This window comes from Thermobia domestica, chromosome 17, assembly GCF_964235325.1.
Source record: "Thermobia domestica chromosome 17, izTheDome1.hap1.1, whole genome shotgun sequence".
Taxonomy (NCBI): Eukaryota; Metazoa; Arthropoda; class Insecta; order Zygentoma; family Lepismatidae; genus Thermobia; species Thermobia domestica.
The window spans coordinates 95,787,202-95,805,536 of record NC_137470.1 but is presented as its reverse complement, the minus strand read 5'-3'; the positions used below and the strand labels follow the sequence as shown (position 1 = coordinate 95,805,536).

The 18,335-nt window shown below is 35.4% G+C and overlaps 1 protein-coding gene across 2 annotated transcripts in view; it reads right to left on the bottom strand.

The window, feature by feature from the left end:
• The window catches only part of LOC145673908 (high affinity copper uptake protein 1-like), a 153,948-nt gene that overhangs the window by 25,961 nt on the left and 109,652 nt on the right, over positions 1 to 18,335 (bottom strand). Inside the window, exons 1-2 of one of the 2 annotated variants that reach the window (XM_081743720.1) lie at positions 5,241 to 5,387; positions 3,221 to 3,332 (exon numbers count right to left, since the gene is read on the bottom strand). In XM_081743720.1, the coding sequence (XP_081599846.1) occupies positions 3,221 to 3,322 (102 nt within the window). In that variant the 5' untranslated portion in view covers positions 3,323 to 3,332; positions 5,241 to 5,387. Of the gene's footprint in view, positions 1 to 3,220; positions 3,333 to 5,240; positions 5,388 to 18,335 lie in introns of those variants that run through there. The other variant, XM_081743719.1, reaches the window with a different exon arrangement.

Below are 18,335 nucleotides of genomic sequence, written 5' to 3'. Positions count from 1 at the left end.
AATAGAAACGAGAAACGAAATAAAGATTTTTTTTTGGAGAAAACGAGAAACGAAAATCGAAAACTGAAATTTCGGAAATTGAAAAAGACCATACTTAGTTCAAATATAACATATTTCAAGCTCAGAATATTGTTTCACAACAGAGTATGAAATGTAAGAAAAAATTTATACATAAAGTAAATAGTCTTTGTATCCATTTCTTGGTTTATGATACTTTTCCTTGTCTGTCAGTTTGAATTTAGGCATTCCGTAAAATGCACATGACGAGATGTGTAACTACGAGGCACTTGATAGATCGTTAGGCAACCTAAGTGGCACTTGTAATATGTTCAGTTGCATAATTTACATCTGCTGGCAGTCGGAAAACCAATTAAGACAGCAAGCCCTTGGACTTAAAAGAGGACTCATGAGCAGTTAATGTTGTAAAGGCAGTTTTTTTTTTTAATTTTAATCCCCTACAAGAAAGCAAAGTTCATAATCAAGTTATTAAAAGGCAAAAAGGGAAGCTTTTCGTTCTTTTTCCGAAAACTGGCTTTTTGTGAGGAAACCTCTTGCCCGAAAAGGACGGCTTTGTACATCCCTACTTGTGACATCATTATTCCATTTGGATGGGGAACTGTAATACATTCCTTATATATATATATAGAATGTTTCAAAACAACACCGACAACATTTGGGAGGTGATTCCTTACACAAAGATAAGACAAAAAGTATAGACCAACCTGGGTGCACAAATGCTTCCTTTCGGAGTTATAGGCTGCCGAAAACATGAAAAATTGAAATTTAAAAGCCCATATCTTCAAAACTGAGACCTACCATAGTCGGGTCAAGACTTCACTTAGGAACTAGTATGTACTCTATCCAAAAACACATGTTTCATAATTCTAAGGTACTCACGCAACAACTTGCAAAGTGGGGGTTTGGCTACGGGTATACAATTTGAACTACTCACTAACTATCTCTATAAAAATTGTTGCGGAATTACCGCAGGATTCTGAAACTTGGATATTTGTATAGGGCATATACTAGTACCTAAATGAAGTCTTGACCCGACTACGGTAGGTCAAATAGTTTTGGACCTATGGACTTTAAGGTTCATTTTTTCATGTTTTCGACAGCCGAAAGGAAGGATTTGTGCATCCAGGTCCACTTTTTTGTCTTACCTCCCAAACGTTGCCTGTGTTGTTTTGAAACACACACACTATATATATATATATATATATATATATATATATATATATATATATATATATATATATATACTGTATATATTAGGGTGGTCCAAAACACACAAAACTAACGGTGGTCGAGCGTCCACAAGGCTTATTTGATTCCTTCTGATGTATACAACGAACGAACGAAATTTCAGTACAATCAAATCAAATTTACAGGTCGCTCCATATTGTCTTTTTTTTTTACTTGTCAAAATTTTAGAAAAAATGTCATTATTTGTATTTTCAATTTACAAAAACGCTTTCTCCAGTGGAGTGAGAAAATTTGTATGATGGTTTTCAACCAATCGAAGAATAAAATGCTTCTGTTCCTCATCTTTTGTCAAGGCTTCATTATTCTTTTGAATGAGTCTTTTACATCTTTCAACTACATCATTTACCACAGCCATTTGTTTTGATAATTCGCAAAATTCTGGAAAAAAATTATCTCGCCTATGTTCTGGAGTTTATTTGAGAACAGACTGAGACTTCTTTTTGTCTTTTTCCATTAGGACATCAAATATCGGCAGTGTTTTCTCTGTTACAAGGACCTCCAAATTAAGTTCTTTGGGTTTCTTTGTCAGCTTAACCCTTTCCGTACGGGAAACTTTTCAACATCTTTATAACTCCCCACCAAACTTCAACCGCAAACAAAAGAAATACGCACTCTCGTATGGGATTGACGCATCTGTACGACTCATATATAACACGCAAAATTGTGGCGAACCGTTCCCGTCCGGAAAAATAAAATACAACACAAAAATATATAATTATTAGTAGTTGTTGTTGCTATCAGCACAACCCGCACAATCGTGCGGGTACGTTGCAAAAGAGTTAAACCGTCCTGGAATATTTGGTAACGTTGACTGCTGCAGGCTTGGACCATCTTTTCCTTTGTTTCTTCTGATACTCTGACATCAAAAAAGCTAATTCTGATAAATGTTCAGACAAAAAACAGAGATGTCTTGATAATTGTGCATATACATTACTGGAAATAGATTTGTCTAGGGAAGTTTCCAGAACTTACAAAAAGTTAATACCTTTGAGAGGGGCTCGGTTGGCAAGTGAAGCTTCACGAACTATTATTACTTCTCCTGTCGAAATCTAGTGATCATAACGAAAGCTACGAACTTATATCTATCTAGCTATTAGCACAGCGACTGCATTAAATTACATTGTAGCAAAGCTTCGCTCACAAATCTCTGCCGCGATTCTAATTCTTCGTTGGCGTCAATCGCGGCAGAGATGCGTGAGCTAAGCTATATTGTCATCTATAATGTAGTATACAGGAACGTAATGGGGAGTATACACATTATCTACCTAATATCTATCTATCTATTTTTATAGTGCAGCATATATTAACCTTAGATTTATGAATGAACTAGTATATATGGAGGTGGGCATACGATAAAATTTTTGAAAACGGTCCAGCGTATACCTACCAAAAAATCTAGCATTAGACCATTCGTAATACTACATGAACAAAAGGTTTAAAGTGGAGTGACCTGTAAATATTGAGCAATAGGGCTGAAATGTAGCAGGTAAGTACCTTATGACTAGAGGAGCAAAATAAGCCATGTGGAGGATTAATTTGAACAAGTTGATTTTTTGCTTTTGATTTTGGACCACCCTAATATATATATATATATATATATATATATATATATATATATATATATATATATATATATATATATATATATATATATATATATCAGATATGGTACCGTTTGATTTGTTCCATTAAATAGGCAAAAATATGCGGGAACGACGGTTCCGCAACCGCTACAAGGTGACCAATGCAGTGGATATTTTCTTTGTTTGACCTTTCGTCGGGTTCTACTACTTTGAGATCCATAGTTTATCCGATTGCTAAAATATTGTCATAGCTTCTAATGGGTATCATTTCTGATTTTAAAGGTACGTCTCACTTTGTATTATTGCATGTCTCTAAGGTCAAATATCCGACAGAACATTTTTGATCCTCTACATGAATAACATATACTTACTCCGTGTGACATTGACGGGTTATGGTCACCTCCAGATGATTCATGCATGTTCTGCATAGCAGCATGGGCATCCATGTTGTGTCCGGTGTGTTGGTGGTACATGTTTGAAAACCTTGAGAAAAAAAATCAGAAACAAAATTTTAGAGATTAACATTAAAATCGCAATGAAGATTTTAAAAAAATGCATAATTTAAATGAATATTACTGAACAAATATAATTAAACTTTTGGTTTCTAATTCGAATGTATAATGTAGAGTATAGTTTATATAAGCTTTTAGTTCATTCTCCATCACTAGGCAACACGTTTAATATTTTAATATTAATATCCCTCCCTTTCACGAAAAACAAGATCTTGTTTGAAAATGTGTCGGTGATATGTTGATCCACTTATAAATATAAAAGATTAGGAAAAGAAGCAATGCAAATAAAATTACTCGATACCACATTAAATAGAAAAGAAAGTCTGAAATTAAATGAAATTTGGAATATCTGATTATCATAAAAAGAAAGAGTAAGCTTAAGCAGTAATAATATCGTCTCTCTCGCGACAAAGGGTCGTATCTCATTTTTCTTAATTTTTCCAGGAGACAACTTTAAACTTTTTCTCATTGTTTATTCTATTGTCTTCTTTTAAAATTTCGTTTGGTATTCTTCGTTCAGGTATATAACTTACGAGATCAAACTAAATTTCAAAAGCAGACGATAAAGTAAACAATGAGAAAAGGTTTAAACTTGTCTCCTGGAAAAAATAAGGAAATGAGATACGCCCCTTTGTTTCGAGAGGGACGATATGAAAACAGTTCGTAAATTTGAACCAACCTGTGATTTCTAACAATATTTAACCGTTAAATGTTGAAATATAAAACTATAACAATGGAAAAAACAAAATTATACTGTAATATAAACTTGTATAACAAATCCCCGAATTAGCAAAACTCAACATAAATTCGGTCAGTGCGTTTGGAATTTCAGTAAAATAAAATAAACGTGGATGAAGTATCAAAAGCGTTATTTATTGTATTATAAACGTATCCGTCAAAAATTATGTGTAATATGAAGCCTAACCAAGTTTATATTTTGCTACTAATTTGCGAAATCAAATATTTTTTATAAATGCCTGGAGAAAGTAGGAAATAATACAGTTATTTTAAGTGAGATAAATAAGGGGACCTACGTTTAAGGATAGTAAGTTGAGGTAAGATAACAAGGTAAATTCTGGTAGAATAATTTGTTTCAGCCCATTAGATATCACCAACACATCCTTAAAAGGTCACTTCCTTAAAAATTAGGTTAAAATCAAAAACCCTTCACTCGTTACAAGACCATTGAAAAGGTCATTATAAATCTAATGAAACGAACAATTAAAAATAAACTGAAAGGCTAACTAAGAATCCATTTAAATAATTTTATGAGACCTACTGTATAATGTCTATTTCCAAAAAGTATAAATGTAAACGTGTTTTTGGCATCCTGTACAGTCGCTGTGTGTCCATATTTCCCTGATCACACATTGCACCCACAGTTCTTTTTGGTTATCTGCCAAAAGTAGAACTTTGCAGAAAAGACAAACTGTTTCGTTATCCGCATTTCTAACTCCGATTGGTGTTTCTGAGACAGATTTCCCAGAGTGGATATCTCACTTACATGATCCCTGAACCATGTGAATCTTCAGGAAGCTTTCTTTTTACACCACGTCTTTCTTAGTCCCTATTTTCCAAGTATGCTGTTGATCATACTTTTTACTAGTCTATCAGCTTCATTTACCTTCAGTTAAGCCCAATTTTTTTTTCTTCAGCAGCCAAAGTTTTGGGGGCTAATGTATCATACCAAGCACTTTATAGCGCTCATACTACAATTCTCACTATATTAAACTTGGGACATTCATAATTAATATTTGTAACTCACAAATTTAGATACTATCGACACAAAAATTATGTTTTAAACAAGCTTCATCCATTCAAAAATATGCTATAACTAGTTTAAATAGATAAGGAGTAAAATTAAGAGCAAAACACTAACCTTTTCAAGTCTATCAGAACGGGAAAAGCAAAAGCCACACGTTCACTCACAGCTATAAGCTACGACTGAACAAAATACTCTGGTGACAAATGCAGTACTAAGCTTGTAATTCAAGTTGTCACCGTCTGGTTGATAGCGCTGTATGAAAAGGTATTGAGGGGCTCATAATGCATGAAGGGTAAATCATATCACTTTAACTCTAGGAATTATCGTGACACACGGACATATAATAGTGTTTTATAAATAAGAGAGTACGTGTCCCTTCCTGGTCTCACGTGTCTGTGACATAGTGACATAGCTATTTCACATAGACACGTGACATAGCTATTTATAACGATAAATTCCTAAAAGTACCTTCGATACACAAAAGAAAGTAAACAATCTAATTTGCAAATATCCATTGTTTTAACATTCAAATAAAGTTATTATATGAGCAATTGTGAGGAAAATGTATACAAATAGATAAATAATTTAAAAGTTCAGGAAATGATCTGTTAAGTGCCATTTCGAAAATTTTAGCGACAAGACTAACGTCAATGACTGTTTGCAGGTTACTTTAATTGTGTGAATATTATTCTTTTGCAATATCTAAGGAACTGCAAATTACTTTATTCATCAGTTTTTGCTTTTTAGGCGTCAGGAACTAGTATGTACAAAAAGACAAAAGTACGAAAACTGACAAAATGAAGTTAAGGATCTTATTTCCCTCGACTCTTCCATTATTCAAATAATTTTAAAAGTACTGCAACAAAGTAAATGAAAGTTCGTTTTAGTTTTTACCACGATACGACAATTTATAAGATTAACTAGTTGAAAATGCTCCAAGAGTATTACCAGAACGAACTTGAAAATAATTATTTTTCTTACTAACTTCTACAGGCTTTATATCAATTGTTCTCTGTACTTTATTATTATACTCATTAAACAATTCTTGTAATATATCTATCCATTTATAATTTCCTTGACTACTATTTCTTTCCCACTGTTTTAAGAGTTCTGTTAAAACGTTCTACGATATGTTGTTTTACAAAGTCATACTCAAAATGGAGGGCTCAAAATTGAAAAATTCCCAAAATATAATCTCTGTATGACTTCCTGTGATATGGCTCTTTAAATCTCCCGTAAACGGAACTCTTTTGGCCAATATCTCGGGAACGATAAGAGTGACGCGAAAAATTCCATCACTTCTTTAAAATAGTTTTTGAAGCTCTATCGAATGGAGGGCTCAAAATTGAAAAATTCCCAAATAACAAACAGACACACACACACACACATAGAGAGAGAGAATTCAGTAACGAACTTTTTAATTTTGTTGAGAAAAGTTGGATTGTACTTCTGAATATTAAAAAAAAATGGAAAGAAAATAAAAGAAATGAACTGCCACAACATATACAAGGAATTTCTAAATTTAGAAGGTAACTATACCTCTTTTTCAAACTATACTTTACGTTCTTAATTAACACTCAGTATCTGAGCCATTCATTAGTTAACCGTACATAAGTTTTCTTGCATATTTTTGGACTTTAAACGTATGTAAGCGTAAGTGGGAGAAGTCTTATAAAACGGCTATTAGTTTTCCTGTTCATTTGTCTGTCTGTTTACAGGCATAAAAGCAAAAGAGTAAACGATGTTTTTAAATGAATTTGCTATCCCAAGAATAGCTTCCATCTCCTCCCTTAAACCCGTACTCAAACCATAACGGATGCAAATCTAACTTACAATTTCCGGTTTAAAACACTGAAAGCGGACAATAAACGGAAACACATAGCTAGAATGCAATACCAAAATAAAATTTTATCCCCTGTCATAGTCCTCCATTCAAACCGAACGTGATAGATAGATAGATAGATAGATAGATAGATAGATAGATAGATAGATAGATAGATAGATAGATAGATAGATAGATAGATAGATACATACATACATACATACATACATACATACATACATACATACATACATACATACATACATACATACATGCATACATACATTCATACATTCATTCATTCATTCATTCATTCATTCATTCATAGATATCATTTTCCAATTGTATATATCGGATGTACTAGAAGTGGCACCCATGACCTACAGAGTATTATTCTATAAGTCATAATAGAACGAAAAATATATATATAATTTACACCTTTCGGATCCTCGTCTGGAAACGCGAATTGCAGTATGTGGCAATGTCGTAGATTAAAGAACCACAAAGAAGATCTACGAATCTATCAAATAGTTACATCGATTCTTTCCAGATAAAAATTAAACTCGATATACGTTGACACTAGGACTAGTTATTAGTATAACAATCGATGTAACTGCTTGATAGATTCATAGAGCAATGTTAAAGCTTCCAAGTTAATCTCCGACGTTGAAACGTAGCGAAATTTTGGTTCCCTATAGCGGCCCTGGAGAGTATGCCATTATATAGGATTTTTGCTCTATTTTGATCTGAAGAATAGCGTTCTGTTGTTTTTGGCCACCCTGTATATATATATATACAGGGTGGCCAAAAACAACACCGACAACGTTTGGGAGGTGATTCCTAACACAAAGGTAAGACAAAATTTATGGACCAATCTGGGTGCACAAATGCTTCCTTTCCGAGTTATAGGCTTCCGGAAACATGAAAAACATGAAATTTAAAGGCCCAGAACTATACAACCTACCGTAGTCGGGTCAAGACTTCACTTAGGAACTAGTATGTGTCCTATCCAAATATTCATGTTTCAGAATCCTGCTGTGCTTCCGCAACAATTTTTCTAGAGGTAGTTGGTGAGTGCTTCAAATTATATGCCCATAGCCAAACTCCCTCTATAAAAATTGTTGCGTGAGTACCTTAGGATACTGAAACATGGATTTTTGGATAGTTCACATATTAGTTCCTAAGTCAATTCTCGAAGTTTTGAATCTACGGACCTTCAAAGTTCATTTTTTTATGTTTTCGGCACCCTATAATTCCGAAAGGTAGCATTTGTACACCCAGGTTGGTCTATACTTTTTTCTTGTCTTAATGTCAGGAATCACCTCCCAAACGTTGTCGGTGTTGCTTTGAAACACCCTATATATATATGTGTGTGTGTGTGTGTGTGTGTGTGTGTGTGTGTGTCAAACATTCTAACTTCAACGTTCATTAGCAAAGACGGTAATAAGTAGAGGGAAGGGACTGTCATGAGATCTACTACCACTTCTAGTTAAACATTAATATCTATACAGCACAAACAATGAAGGATAGCAAAAAATGTTTCATGTATTAATTCAGAGTCCCAAAAATAAATTTTAATGTCACTCCTATCTATTCATTGAAACCAGAAATGACATAAATGATTTCTGTTTTCAAAACTGATCATCGTAAACAATAAAGATAATACGTAACGAGAAACGGTTTTTTGATATGGGTTTGGTATAGAAAGAATCCTTGTCGTTCTAGTAATAGTGGTATGTGTAAAAATCTGCTATAAATTCCTGTTTAAATTCTGATTCTTTTAGAGAGAAACACAGTTAGGGCCGGTCCTATCATATGTGCAACAGATGCATCTGCACGGGGCGGCAAATTTCGGTGAGCGAACAAACATTTCTTATTATATTATTTAAAACAAACATTTCTTGTTTGAAAGAACTTCATGATTACGGTAGTTAAATTTACCAACCTGACGTTCCATTTGAATACTACATTCATAAATCATGTTTAGGTCGCATTACTTGAATGTCACATGGACAGTGCTAAAGCAAATGGTCAAACAAATTCATGCATGAATTCCTTGATTGTCAAATACAAGAACTCAACTCTCGGAACAGTAGCGAACACCTGTTCCATTTAGTTAGTTTCACAGTTTGAATATGAAAACTAGTCTTGTCTTTGTCACAAACAAATTCTTTATCATTGAAGTTGCAAACAAGTTTATTTCAAACTTTTTAACAGATGTAGAAGGAAAATCAAGAAATAAAGATAAAAGATCTAGTTGCACTTTAATTTTGTACTAATATATTGAGATTGAAGCTCGATATTTAGTTCTATAAAACGGATAACCATCTTTCTTCTGCAGTGTGTTTGCTTTATCTTTCACTATCATAATAGATTATTATTTAAAGAAAAGAAAAACACACATAACGAGAATGTATTTGTAGTGTTTAGGACTTTCTGAGTGCGAGTTTAGGTCTTCCCTCTCCTTCGTTGTTCATTATAAGGTAGCATACTTAAAATCGTGACATTTAAGATTTGTTCCTTCTGGTAGAGACCTGCACGGGCCGAATTTTTCGGCCCGAGGCCAATCCAGCCCGAATGTACGTAGGCCCGGCCCAGCCCGGGCCCGAAAAGTTTTAGAGATTTTCGGCACGAGCCCGGCCCGGCCCGATAAGTTTTTTAAAATTCTTGGCCCAAGCCCGGCCCGGTCCCGATAAATTTTAGAAGTTTCATTTTGTAACATTTTTCACGGACACACTTCTTCAACGTTTGCCTTTATTCTAATTATCGTTTAACGAATGCCAATAATTATTAAAGAATTGCAATTAATGGGCCCCAGCCTGGCCCGACCTGAAGAGAAATCAGTGTCGGCCAGCCCAAGCCCGGCCCGGCCCAAAGAAATAATAGAGTTGGCCCGCCCAAGCCCGGCCCGTGCAGGTCTCTACCTTCTGGAGAAAGAGGGGGAGAAAAATGATGCCATTGCACGGGTGACAAATTGCCTAGGACCGGTCCTGAAGACAATAATAGATAGGAAGGAGTTTATTTTATGTGGATTCAGAGTCTAAAAAACAGATCCTATCCTCCTCTTACAGCCGGAAGTTCTAGAAATACTACTGATGATGATTTCAATATTAAATCAGCATAGCTTGGAAGTCTACCGTAGTTTTACAAATGAAACTCAACTCACTTGTTAATATGATATAGATCTAACAATAGTAAAGTCTAAAGTAAAAAATAAAATCTATGTTTCAAAACAAAAGATAAAATTAAAGTAAGAAACAGTGCAGACACAGCATTTTGTTTCTGCTTAGAGTAAACGAAAACTATTATTATAAATAAGTATAATTTTTTCTTTATTCAGTCTGCTTGATGTTTATAATACTGCACTGAGCACAGTTTCGTATAACAGCAACCAGGATATTTATGAATTCCACAGCCATACAATATTCACACCATTGTTTGTTTGAGTCACCGATGTAACTTAAACGTGCCAGTAACAAAAAGCCAATGCGTCACAAATTGAATCAACAACATGGAATTCAGTGGAATTGTAACATCGTGTATTAGTTGCTATAACATTCCTTGTTGTATATAACTATCAATACCAAATAAGCCATTATTTATATTACTTATTGCTGCGTGGCTGACACAAACAGGACGAAAAATTCTGAATGAGTTTTTGTTTATAATAACTACATTAACACTCCCACGCACAGTTGGATTGCTTATAAAAAGCATTTAAGAATATCTAAAAGTGTTTTAAACATCTATATGCTAGAATGAAGGGTATAGGTTAGGGAAAGCAGGGACAAACTAATTTAATAATACCCACAAAAATATTCATAGCTACATTACTTAGTGCATATATTGTTTGCCCTTCAGTCAATTGTTATTACATTCCAAACTATGATATGCATAAGTATAAAAAATCTTATATAACATCTTAGTCCTTCCGTCCATCCGTCTGTCAACAGGTATCAAAGAAAAACTTGTAAAAGATCTTGAGATGCGGTTTCCAACAATCGATTCAGCGTTTCAAGAATAGGCTTCATCTCTTCCACTAATCACTTATTCAAACCGAAGTTGTTCAAATAAGAAATTTCCGGTTTCAACGTTTATCGTCATAGAATGAAAACGGTGACATATAGCGAGAAGTTTTTTTTTTTTTTTTTGACACGATTTAAGGTACCAAGAGAATACATCATCAAACAAGCAACAATCTATCAAAACCAAAAGTGGTTTGAATTTGCTATTACTTGCGGTTTCAATACGGATTTCCGCAGAGCAAAAATGGTTAGAGATATCGAAATGCCATTTTCTGCTAATGATTCAGTGTCTCAAGAGAGAGTACAATCAAATCCATAACATTCCACAAAGACCAAAAGTGATTTAAATATACTATTATTTCCGGTTGCAATACGGATTTCCACAAAAGAAAAATGGTTAGAGATATCGAAATGCCATTTTCTGCAAACAATTTAGGGTCTCAAGGGAGACTATAATCAAAACTCATAACACTCCACCAAGACCGACAGTGGGTCAAATTTATTACTACTTCTAGTCTCTATACTGATTTACTTAGAGTAAAAATATAAAAGATATCGATATGCCGTTTTCTGCAAACGATTCAGAGTCCCAAGAGTGCACATAATCAAAACCTATAACACTCCACCAAAACCTAAAGTTGTTCAAATTTAGTACTATTTCCGGTTTCAATACTGATTTCTATAGAACAAAAACGGTAAGAGATAAAGAGATGCTGTTTTCTGCGATTGATTGAGCGTTCAAAGAATAGGTTCCATCTCTTCCGTTTACCATCTATTTAAACCGGAAGTGGTACATATTAACAATTTCCTGTTTCAGCACTTACCATAATAGAACAGAAATGGTAATAGAACCACAAACAGTTTTCTCCAATCGATTCAGACTCAAGAGAGTAAATAATCACAGCCATAACACTCCAAAATCGGAAATGCTTCTAACTTACTACTACTTCCGATATAAATATTGATTTCTATACAGCGTAAAAGGTAAAAGATATTGGAAACCACTATGAAGCAAAAGTGGTTCAAGTTAACTACTTTCAGTTTCAATATTCATTGCTATATAACAAAAATGTAATGGATAGCGACAAACAGTTTTTCGTAATCGATTCACAGTCTTAAGGGAACATGTCATCACAACCCGCAACACTCTATCAAAAGCGCAAGTGGTTGAGATTTACTACTATTTTCAGTTTCCATTGATAAAAAAAAAACTGCGAGAGATATCGCAATGTGGTGTTTCTCAATCGATTCAGCTTCCCAAGGGTAGATATCATCTCCTTCCTTAACCCTCTATTCAAACGGGCAATAGTTTAAATTAACTACTTCCGGTTTCAACTTTTGTTGCCATAGAATAAAAGGAGTAGGGGACATCGATTATTAGCTTTTTGATGTGAATTCGGCGTCCGAAGAACAGTTTCATCTTTAATCTTATTACTCTCTTGCAACCAGTAGTTATATATATATATATATATATATATATATATACTACTTCAAGTTTGAGTATTGAATTTTTATAGTTTGGAAGTCTTTGTTTCACAATGTGAAACAAATATAAATATACATTTTCATAAGGGCACAATTACTTTATCTTATGAGGGAACCTATCCAAGTGCAACTCTGACTTCGAGTCGAGACTATGGCCGTTGGATACTTTGTCCCAAAAGAACATAACACGAAAGAGGATACATCCTCGATCGGAACCATTGCGGAGGTATAAGCGTGAAAAGTTCGAAATTGAGCTCCATACTATACATAACAAAGTCAGATTCCGGGTCAATTTTCGGAAACGGTCGGGTAAGGAAACCCAGCGAATACAAATCAAATTTGCGTGGGGAGCCCAGCACCTTTTGAATGAAAAATTTGTGTCCCCGGGGCACTCGCAGGGTCCCAGGCGGGGTCCAACTCAAAATTTACAAATGGAACCGGGAGTCAAGTAGCATACTGTATGAAAGCTATTGTTAAATAAAAGAAGATAGAACAAATCTCAACTCTCTACGATAACCCTGTGCAAACGAGCAACTGGTCAAAATGTCAATACAACCTACATCAGAAAATGTATGGCCACTCTTCTAAATCCGTTAAATTGAGACAATAACAAAACAGAAAAACACGTTTAAAAGTGCAAGGTATGACATTTTGGGGGCCGCGGTGGCTCAGTGGTAAAGCGTTCACCTCTGGTGCTTGGAGTCCAGGGTTCAATCCCAGTAATCGCCACGTGAGCTTTGTGATGGGCAAACACCGTGTGCGTAAGTTTCCTCGTGTTCTCCCGTTTCCTCCCACTTTCTTCATTCCATCATTTCATTCATTACTCATCATCACCGTCTTCTTTAGCCTAACCGGCATAATCGTGAGACGTAAAACTCAAAGATTTCATTTCTTGTATTGACATTTTGACCAGTTGCCCGTTTGCACAGGGTTATCCTAGAGAGTTGATATTTGTTCCATCTTCTTTTATTTAACAATAGCTTTCACACAATATGCTACTTGACCCCTGGTTCCATTTGCAAATTTTGAGTTGGACCCCGCCTGGGACCCTGCGAGTGCCCCGGGGACACAAATTTTTCATTCAAAAGGTGCTGGGCTCCCCACACTAATTTGATATGTATTCGCTGAGTTTCCTTACCCGACCGTTTTCGAAAAATCTGACCCGGGATCCGACTTTGTAATGTATAGTTTAAGCTCAATTTCTAACTTTTCACGCTTATATCTTCGCAACGGTTACGATCGAGGATGTATCCGTTTTCGTGTTATGTTCTTTTGGGACAAAGTATCCAACGGCCATAGTCTCGACTCGAAGTCAGAGTTGCACTTGGATAGGTTCCCTCGTTAGATCAGTACCACCAGTCTTACTTACGAAAATTTCCTTGGCTGATAAGGTGCCGTGTGACTTTGTGGTAAACAATAATACTATGTCCGTCAGTTTTCTAGAGATTGGTCTTACTCTTTAGAAACCTTCCATCAAATCTCTAAACTACAAACATGCGAACTCATCACGGTCCTCCTTTAGTGTACACCATACAACCATTGGACGTAAGGGTAACTACTTGGCTTCGCTTAGTTTCAAATTCAAATAAGTCGTATTTAAATATTGTAGAACGAAGATAATGCAACGGAAAAGATCCCGAGAAATCAACACCATCATGTCGTTCTTCACTGGCACACATACTACTTGAACTAACCAGAAACTAAGCAAAAGAAACAAAAGTTCAACCACAAAGCTGCTGTCTCTCTCCTTATCGTCCTGTGCTGGTTATATTTTATAATTTAAAGAATATTGAAAAAGAATGATGAGTATAAAATTAGGAAATGGCGACATGGGTGGAAATGGGATTATAATAAGAAACTGTAAGATACTGTACTTGCACTAAAAAGTGACATACAAAATGTCATACAGAATTGCATATTCAGATATATCATCATGTATATACAGGGTTGGTTAAAATAAGTGTTACAAGCCAATATCTCGCGAACTATACGTCAAATAGGAAACATATTAAGAGTCAATGTATAATAAAGAGGGGCCAAAAAATGAGTCAAACACGAGGTTCCCCCGCCCCCCATTTTGGGGGGAGGGGGTGTACGTGAAATTTTTAAATGGGAACATAGGTCGAGTGATACCTTGTTCGAAAGAGCTTAAAAAATGGAACAAGTTTTGTAGGAAACATTTTTTGATATGGGGCACCGTTTTCAAGATGACCCCCCAAAATAGTCCTGTATCAGATAAAATTTCCAATACTTGTAAGTCAGAAACGACTGAGTAGAAAAAGATTAAACAAAAAATGAAAAAGGAAAAAGTCATAGACAACGTGCAATGGTGTTGTGGCGGTGTCCCCAGCTCCTCCATCATGGGGCCCCGGGACAAACATGAAAATTTCAAATGGGAATATAGGTCGAGTGATACCTTGTTTGATAGATTGTGGAAAACCAAACGGCTTAGTACAAAATTTGTTTTGATTTCGGGCAAGCCTGTTTCAAAATGGTTGCCAAAAGTGGTTCCCCATTCAGTTACGAAGCGCAGTGTTCAAATTGAGTGTTACATGCCAATATCCCGCGAACTATGCATCAAGTTAGAAAAGTGTTAAGAGTCAATGTACAATACAGATAGCCTAAAATATGGGTTAAACACGAGGTTACTCCGCCCCTCATTTTGTAGGGAGGGGTGTATGAAAAATTTTAAATTGCAACATAGGGGAGTGATGCCTTCTTTGATAGACTGTGAAATACCAAACAGTTTAGTACAAAATTAGGACCTCGTGTTTGACCCATTTTTTGGGCCTGTCTATATTATACATTGACTCTAAACACATTTCTTATTTGAAGCATATTTCACTGGATATTGGGTTATAACACTCAGTGGGAACACTGCGCTTAGTATCTGAATGGGGAACCATTTTCGGCGGCCATTTTGAAACAGGCTTGCCCGAAATCAAAACAAATTTTGTACTAAGCTGTTTCGTTTTCCACGATCTAAGGTATCACTCGACCTACATTTCCATTTGAAATTTTCAAGTTGGTCCCGGGGCCCAATGATGGGGGCCCTGGGGACACCGCGACAACACAATTCCACGTTGTCTATGGAGTTTTCCTTTTTCATTTTTTGTTTCATCTTTTTCTACTGAGTCGTTTCTGATTTATAAGTACTGTAAATTTTATCTGATACAGGACCATTTTGGGGGGCCATCTTGAAAACGGTGCCCCATATCAAAAATTGTTTCCTACAAAATTTGTTCCATTTTTCAAGTTCTTTCGAACGAAGTATCACTCGACCCATGTTCCCATTTAAAAATTTCACGGTTTGACTCATCACCGACGACGAGTCGACCTCGTGTTTGACTCATTTTTAGGTCCCTCTGTATTGTATATACATTGACTCTTAACATTTCTCTTATTTGATGTATAGTTCAGGAGATATTGGCTTGTAACACTTATTTTGACCTACCCTGTATATGTAAGAAAATTATTGTGCGGTGTTGCGTATTATGTGAAGTTCGTATTTGAATGTCAACACGGGCGTCTCTGGTGAGGGGACAGAGAAGATGTATCTCCCAAATATCTTGCAAAGGATATTAAAAAGAGCAAGGCTGAAAATACTTCCATCATCATCATCATAAGTACTCTGCCATTATTGGCAGAACACTTGCTGCAACTGAGAAGCTTCTATGTTCTTCCGCTAATCTCTTCGTCTTCACGTACGATTTTTCTGTTTTGATATCGTCCATTAATTGTAGCCTTCTTCGCCCCTTCTTCTCTTTCCCTCCACTATACCCTCTAGCACGTCCCTCAAGATATCGTACCTTCATAGCCAATGTCCCAACTAGTTTCTCTTCCTCTTTTTAAAAATATTTAAAATTGTTCTTTTCTCATCTACGATTTCTAACACCCTCTCATTCGTTTTCTTCTCGACAAAGCTAATTCACTCTACTCTTCTCCACATTCACATTTCGAAAGCTTCCAGTCGTTTCTTATCGCTTTTGCGTAATGGCCATGTTTCTGACCCATACAGTACAATACTCCACGGGAAGCATTTCATGAGTCTTTTTCTTAACTCTTTATTCAAGGTTCCGCAAAATAGTACTTTCTTACTCCTTAAGGCTTCTTTCACCATTCCTATCCTTGCTTTTATTTCACGTTCACATTTTATATTATTAGTAATAATACTACCCAGATATGGAAAACTGGTCATCTGTTTTCTCCCCTCCCACTTCTATACTTGACGTCGACTCCTTCGTCTTAGTCACCATGGCATTTGTCTTTCTAACATTTATTTGCATCGCATATTCTTCGCACCCCTTCCTCAAGTTCTCTAACATCTTATTCATTTTCTCTTCAGATTCTGCAACAAGCAACATATCGTCTGCAAACCGTATGCAATTAATCATTCTTCCTCCTACTGAAATGCCGTCTTCATTTTGTAGGCTCTTTTTCACTATCTTCTAAATAGATATTAAGTAATGTAGGCAAGAGTTAACATCCCTGTCGAACTCCCTTGCAATTGCATTCTTCTCTGTCATTTCCTCCTCTATTCTAACACTTACTTGTTGGTTCATACTTCCATAGAAGGAATAAAATAGGAAGAACGGGTGAATGCAATCTCTTGTCTAATACCAATTGCTGAATTATGTAACTACATGGAAGTTAATATATTTTAGACAAAATCAAAATTCTCTTTAATATCAGAAGTTGGCATTACTCTTTCATTCTTAATACCTTTAAAATACTCAACTATCAGGTAGCTAAAAATAAAAGATATGCTATTACTAAATAACTGAGATTTATTTTCTTCCCATCTATTAATACTTATTCCATGTAAGAATTCATTTATATAATCTCAAACATTTTCTAACTAAAAATTAATTTAATCGTTGGGAAGTTTACGAGAAAATAAATTATTGATAAATAGGAAAGTGGATGCATAAGTAATTTTAATGGACGATGCCAATGCTTTTGTAGTGAAAAGAAGTAATATGATAAATTAATGTAGTTTAGGGGAAACAAATAAAGACGAGGTGAGAATTTGTTAAATTTTACCGACATAACCCGCTGATGATAGAAAACGTGTGCTTTAATCACAGCAAGAAAAATCCATTGAATCCGGATGTCCCAATTTGATGAACATAGACACCGGTGGTTTTAGAATTCCTGAAGAAAGGAAATGATACGTAAAACAGTGCCAAGAGTAAGTACAATACTACCTTTCCTCAGTTATTTGCAACTTTCTTATTTGTTTCTAACAATCTATCTGTAGCATAGTTGCTGGCCAGTCCTGTGTTGACACCATACGGTACTGTTAGCGTATTTGCACATGATACCGGCAATGCTGGCGCTGGCACCAGCAATGCCGGTGATACCCTTGGTTGAATGTAATCAATTTCTAGCTTGCACACATACCGGCATTGCCGACCTTGGCAATGCAGCCTTAGAAGCTCCAGACAAAGCTGGTGTCACCGTCTTTTTTTATACGTGGAAACTTTTATCCCCTGGAAATCTTTACCCTCTTGTCGGTTTCTGGTTATTTCAATGAAAAAGTCAGAAGTATCATTAAAAATGTATATCATTGAATGTGATCTCTCAGAGAATGCACTCACTTCAAGCAAGATGATTTTATATCCGAAAATTTGATAGAGGGCAATATTTTCCTAGGAAATTAATACCCTTCTGTCGGTTTCATTTACTTCAAAGATAAAATTCAAAGATCCGAAAATTTGATAAGATGGTAATATTTTCCTAGGAAATTAATACTCCCTGTCGGTTAATGGTTACTTCGACGACAAAGTCAAATGTAACACTATAAATTGATATCATTCCGTGTTATCTCAACATACGCATTCCCTTTGAGAAAGATAAATTTATATGTGAAAATTT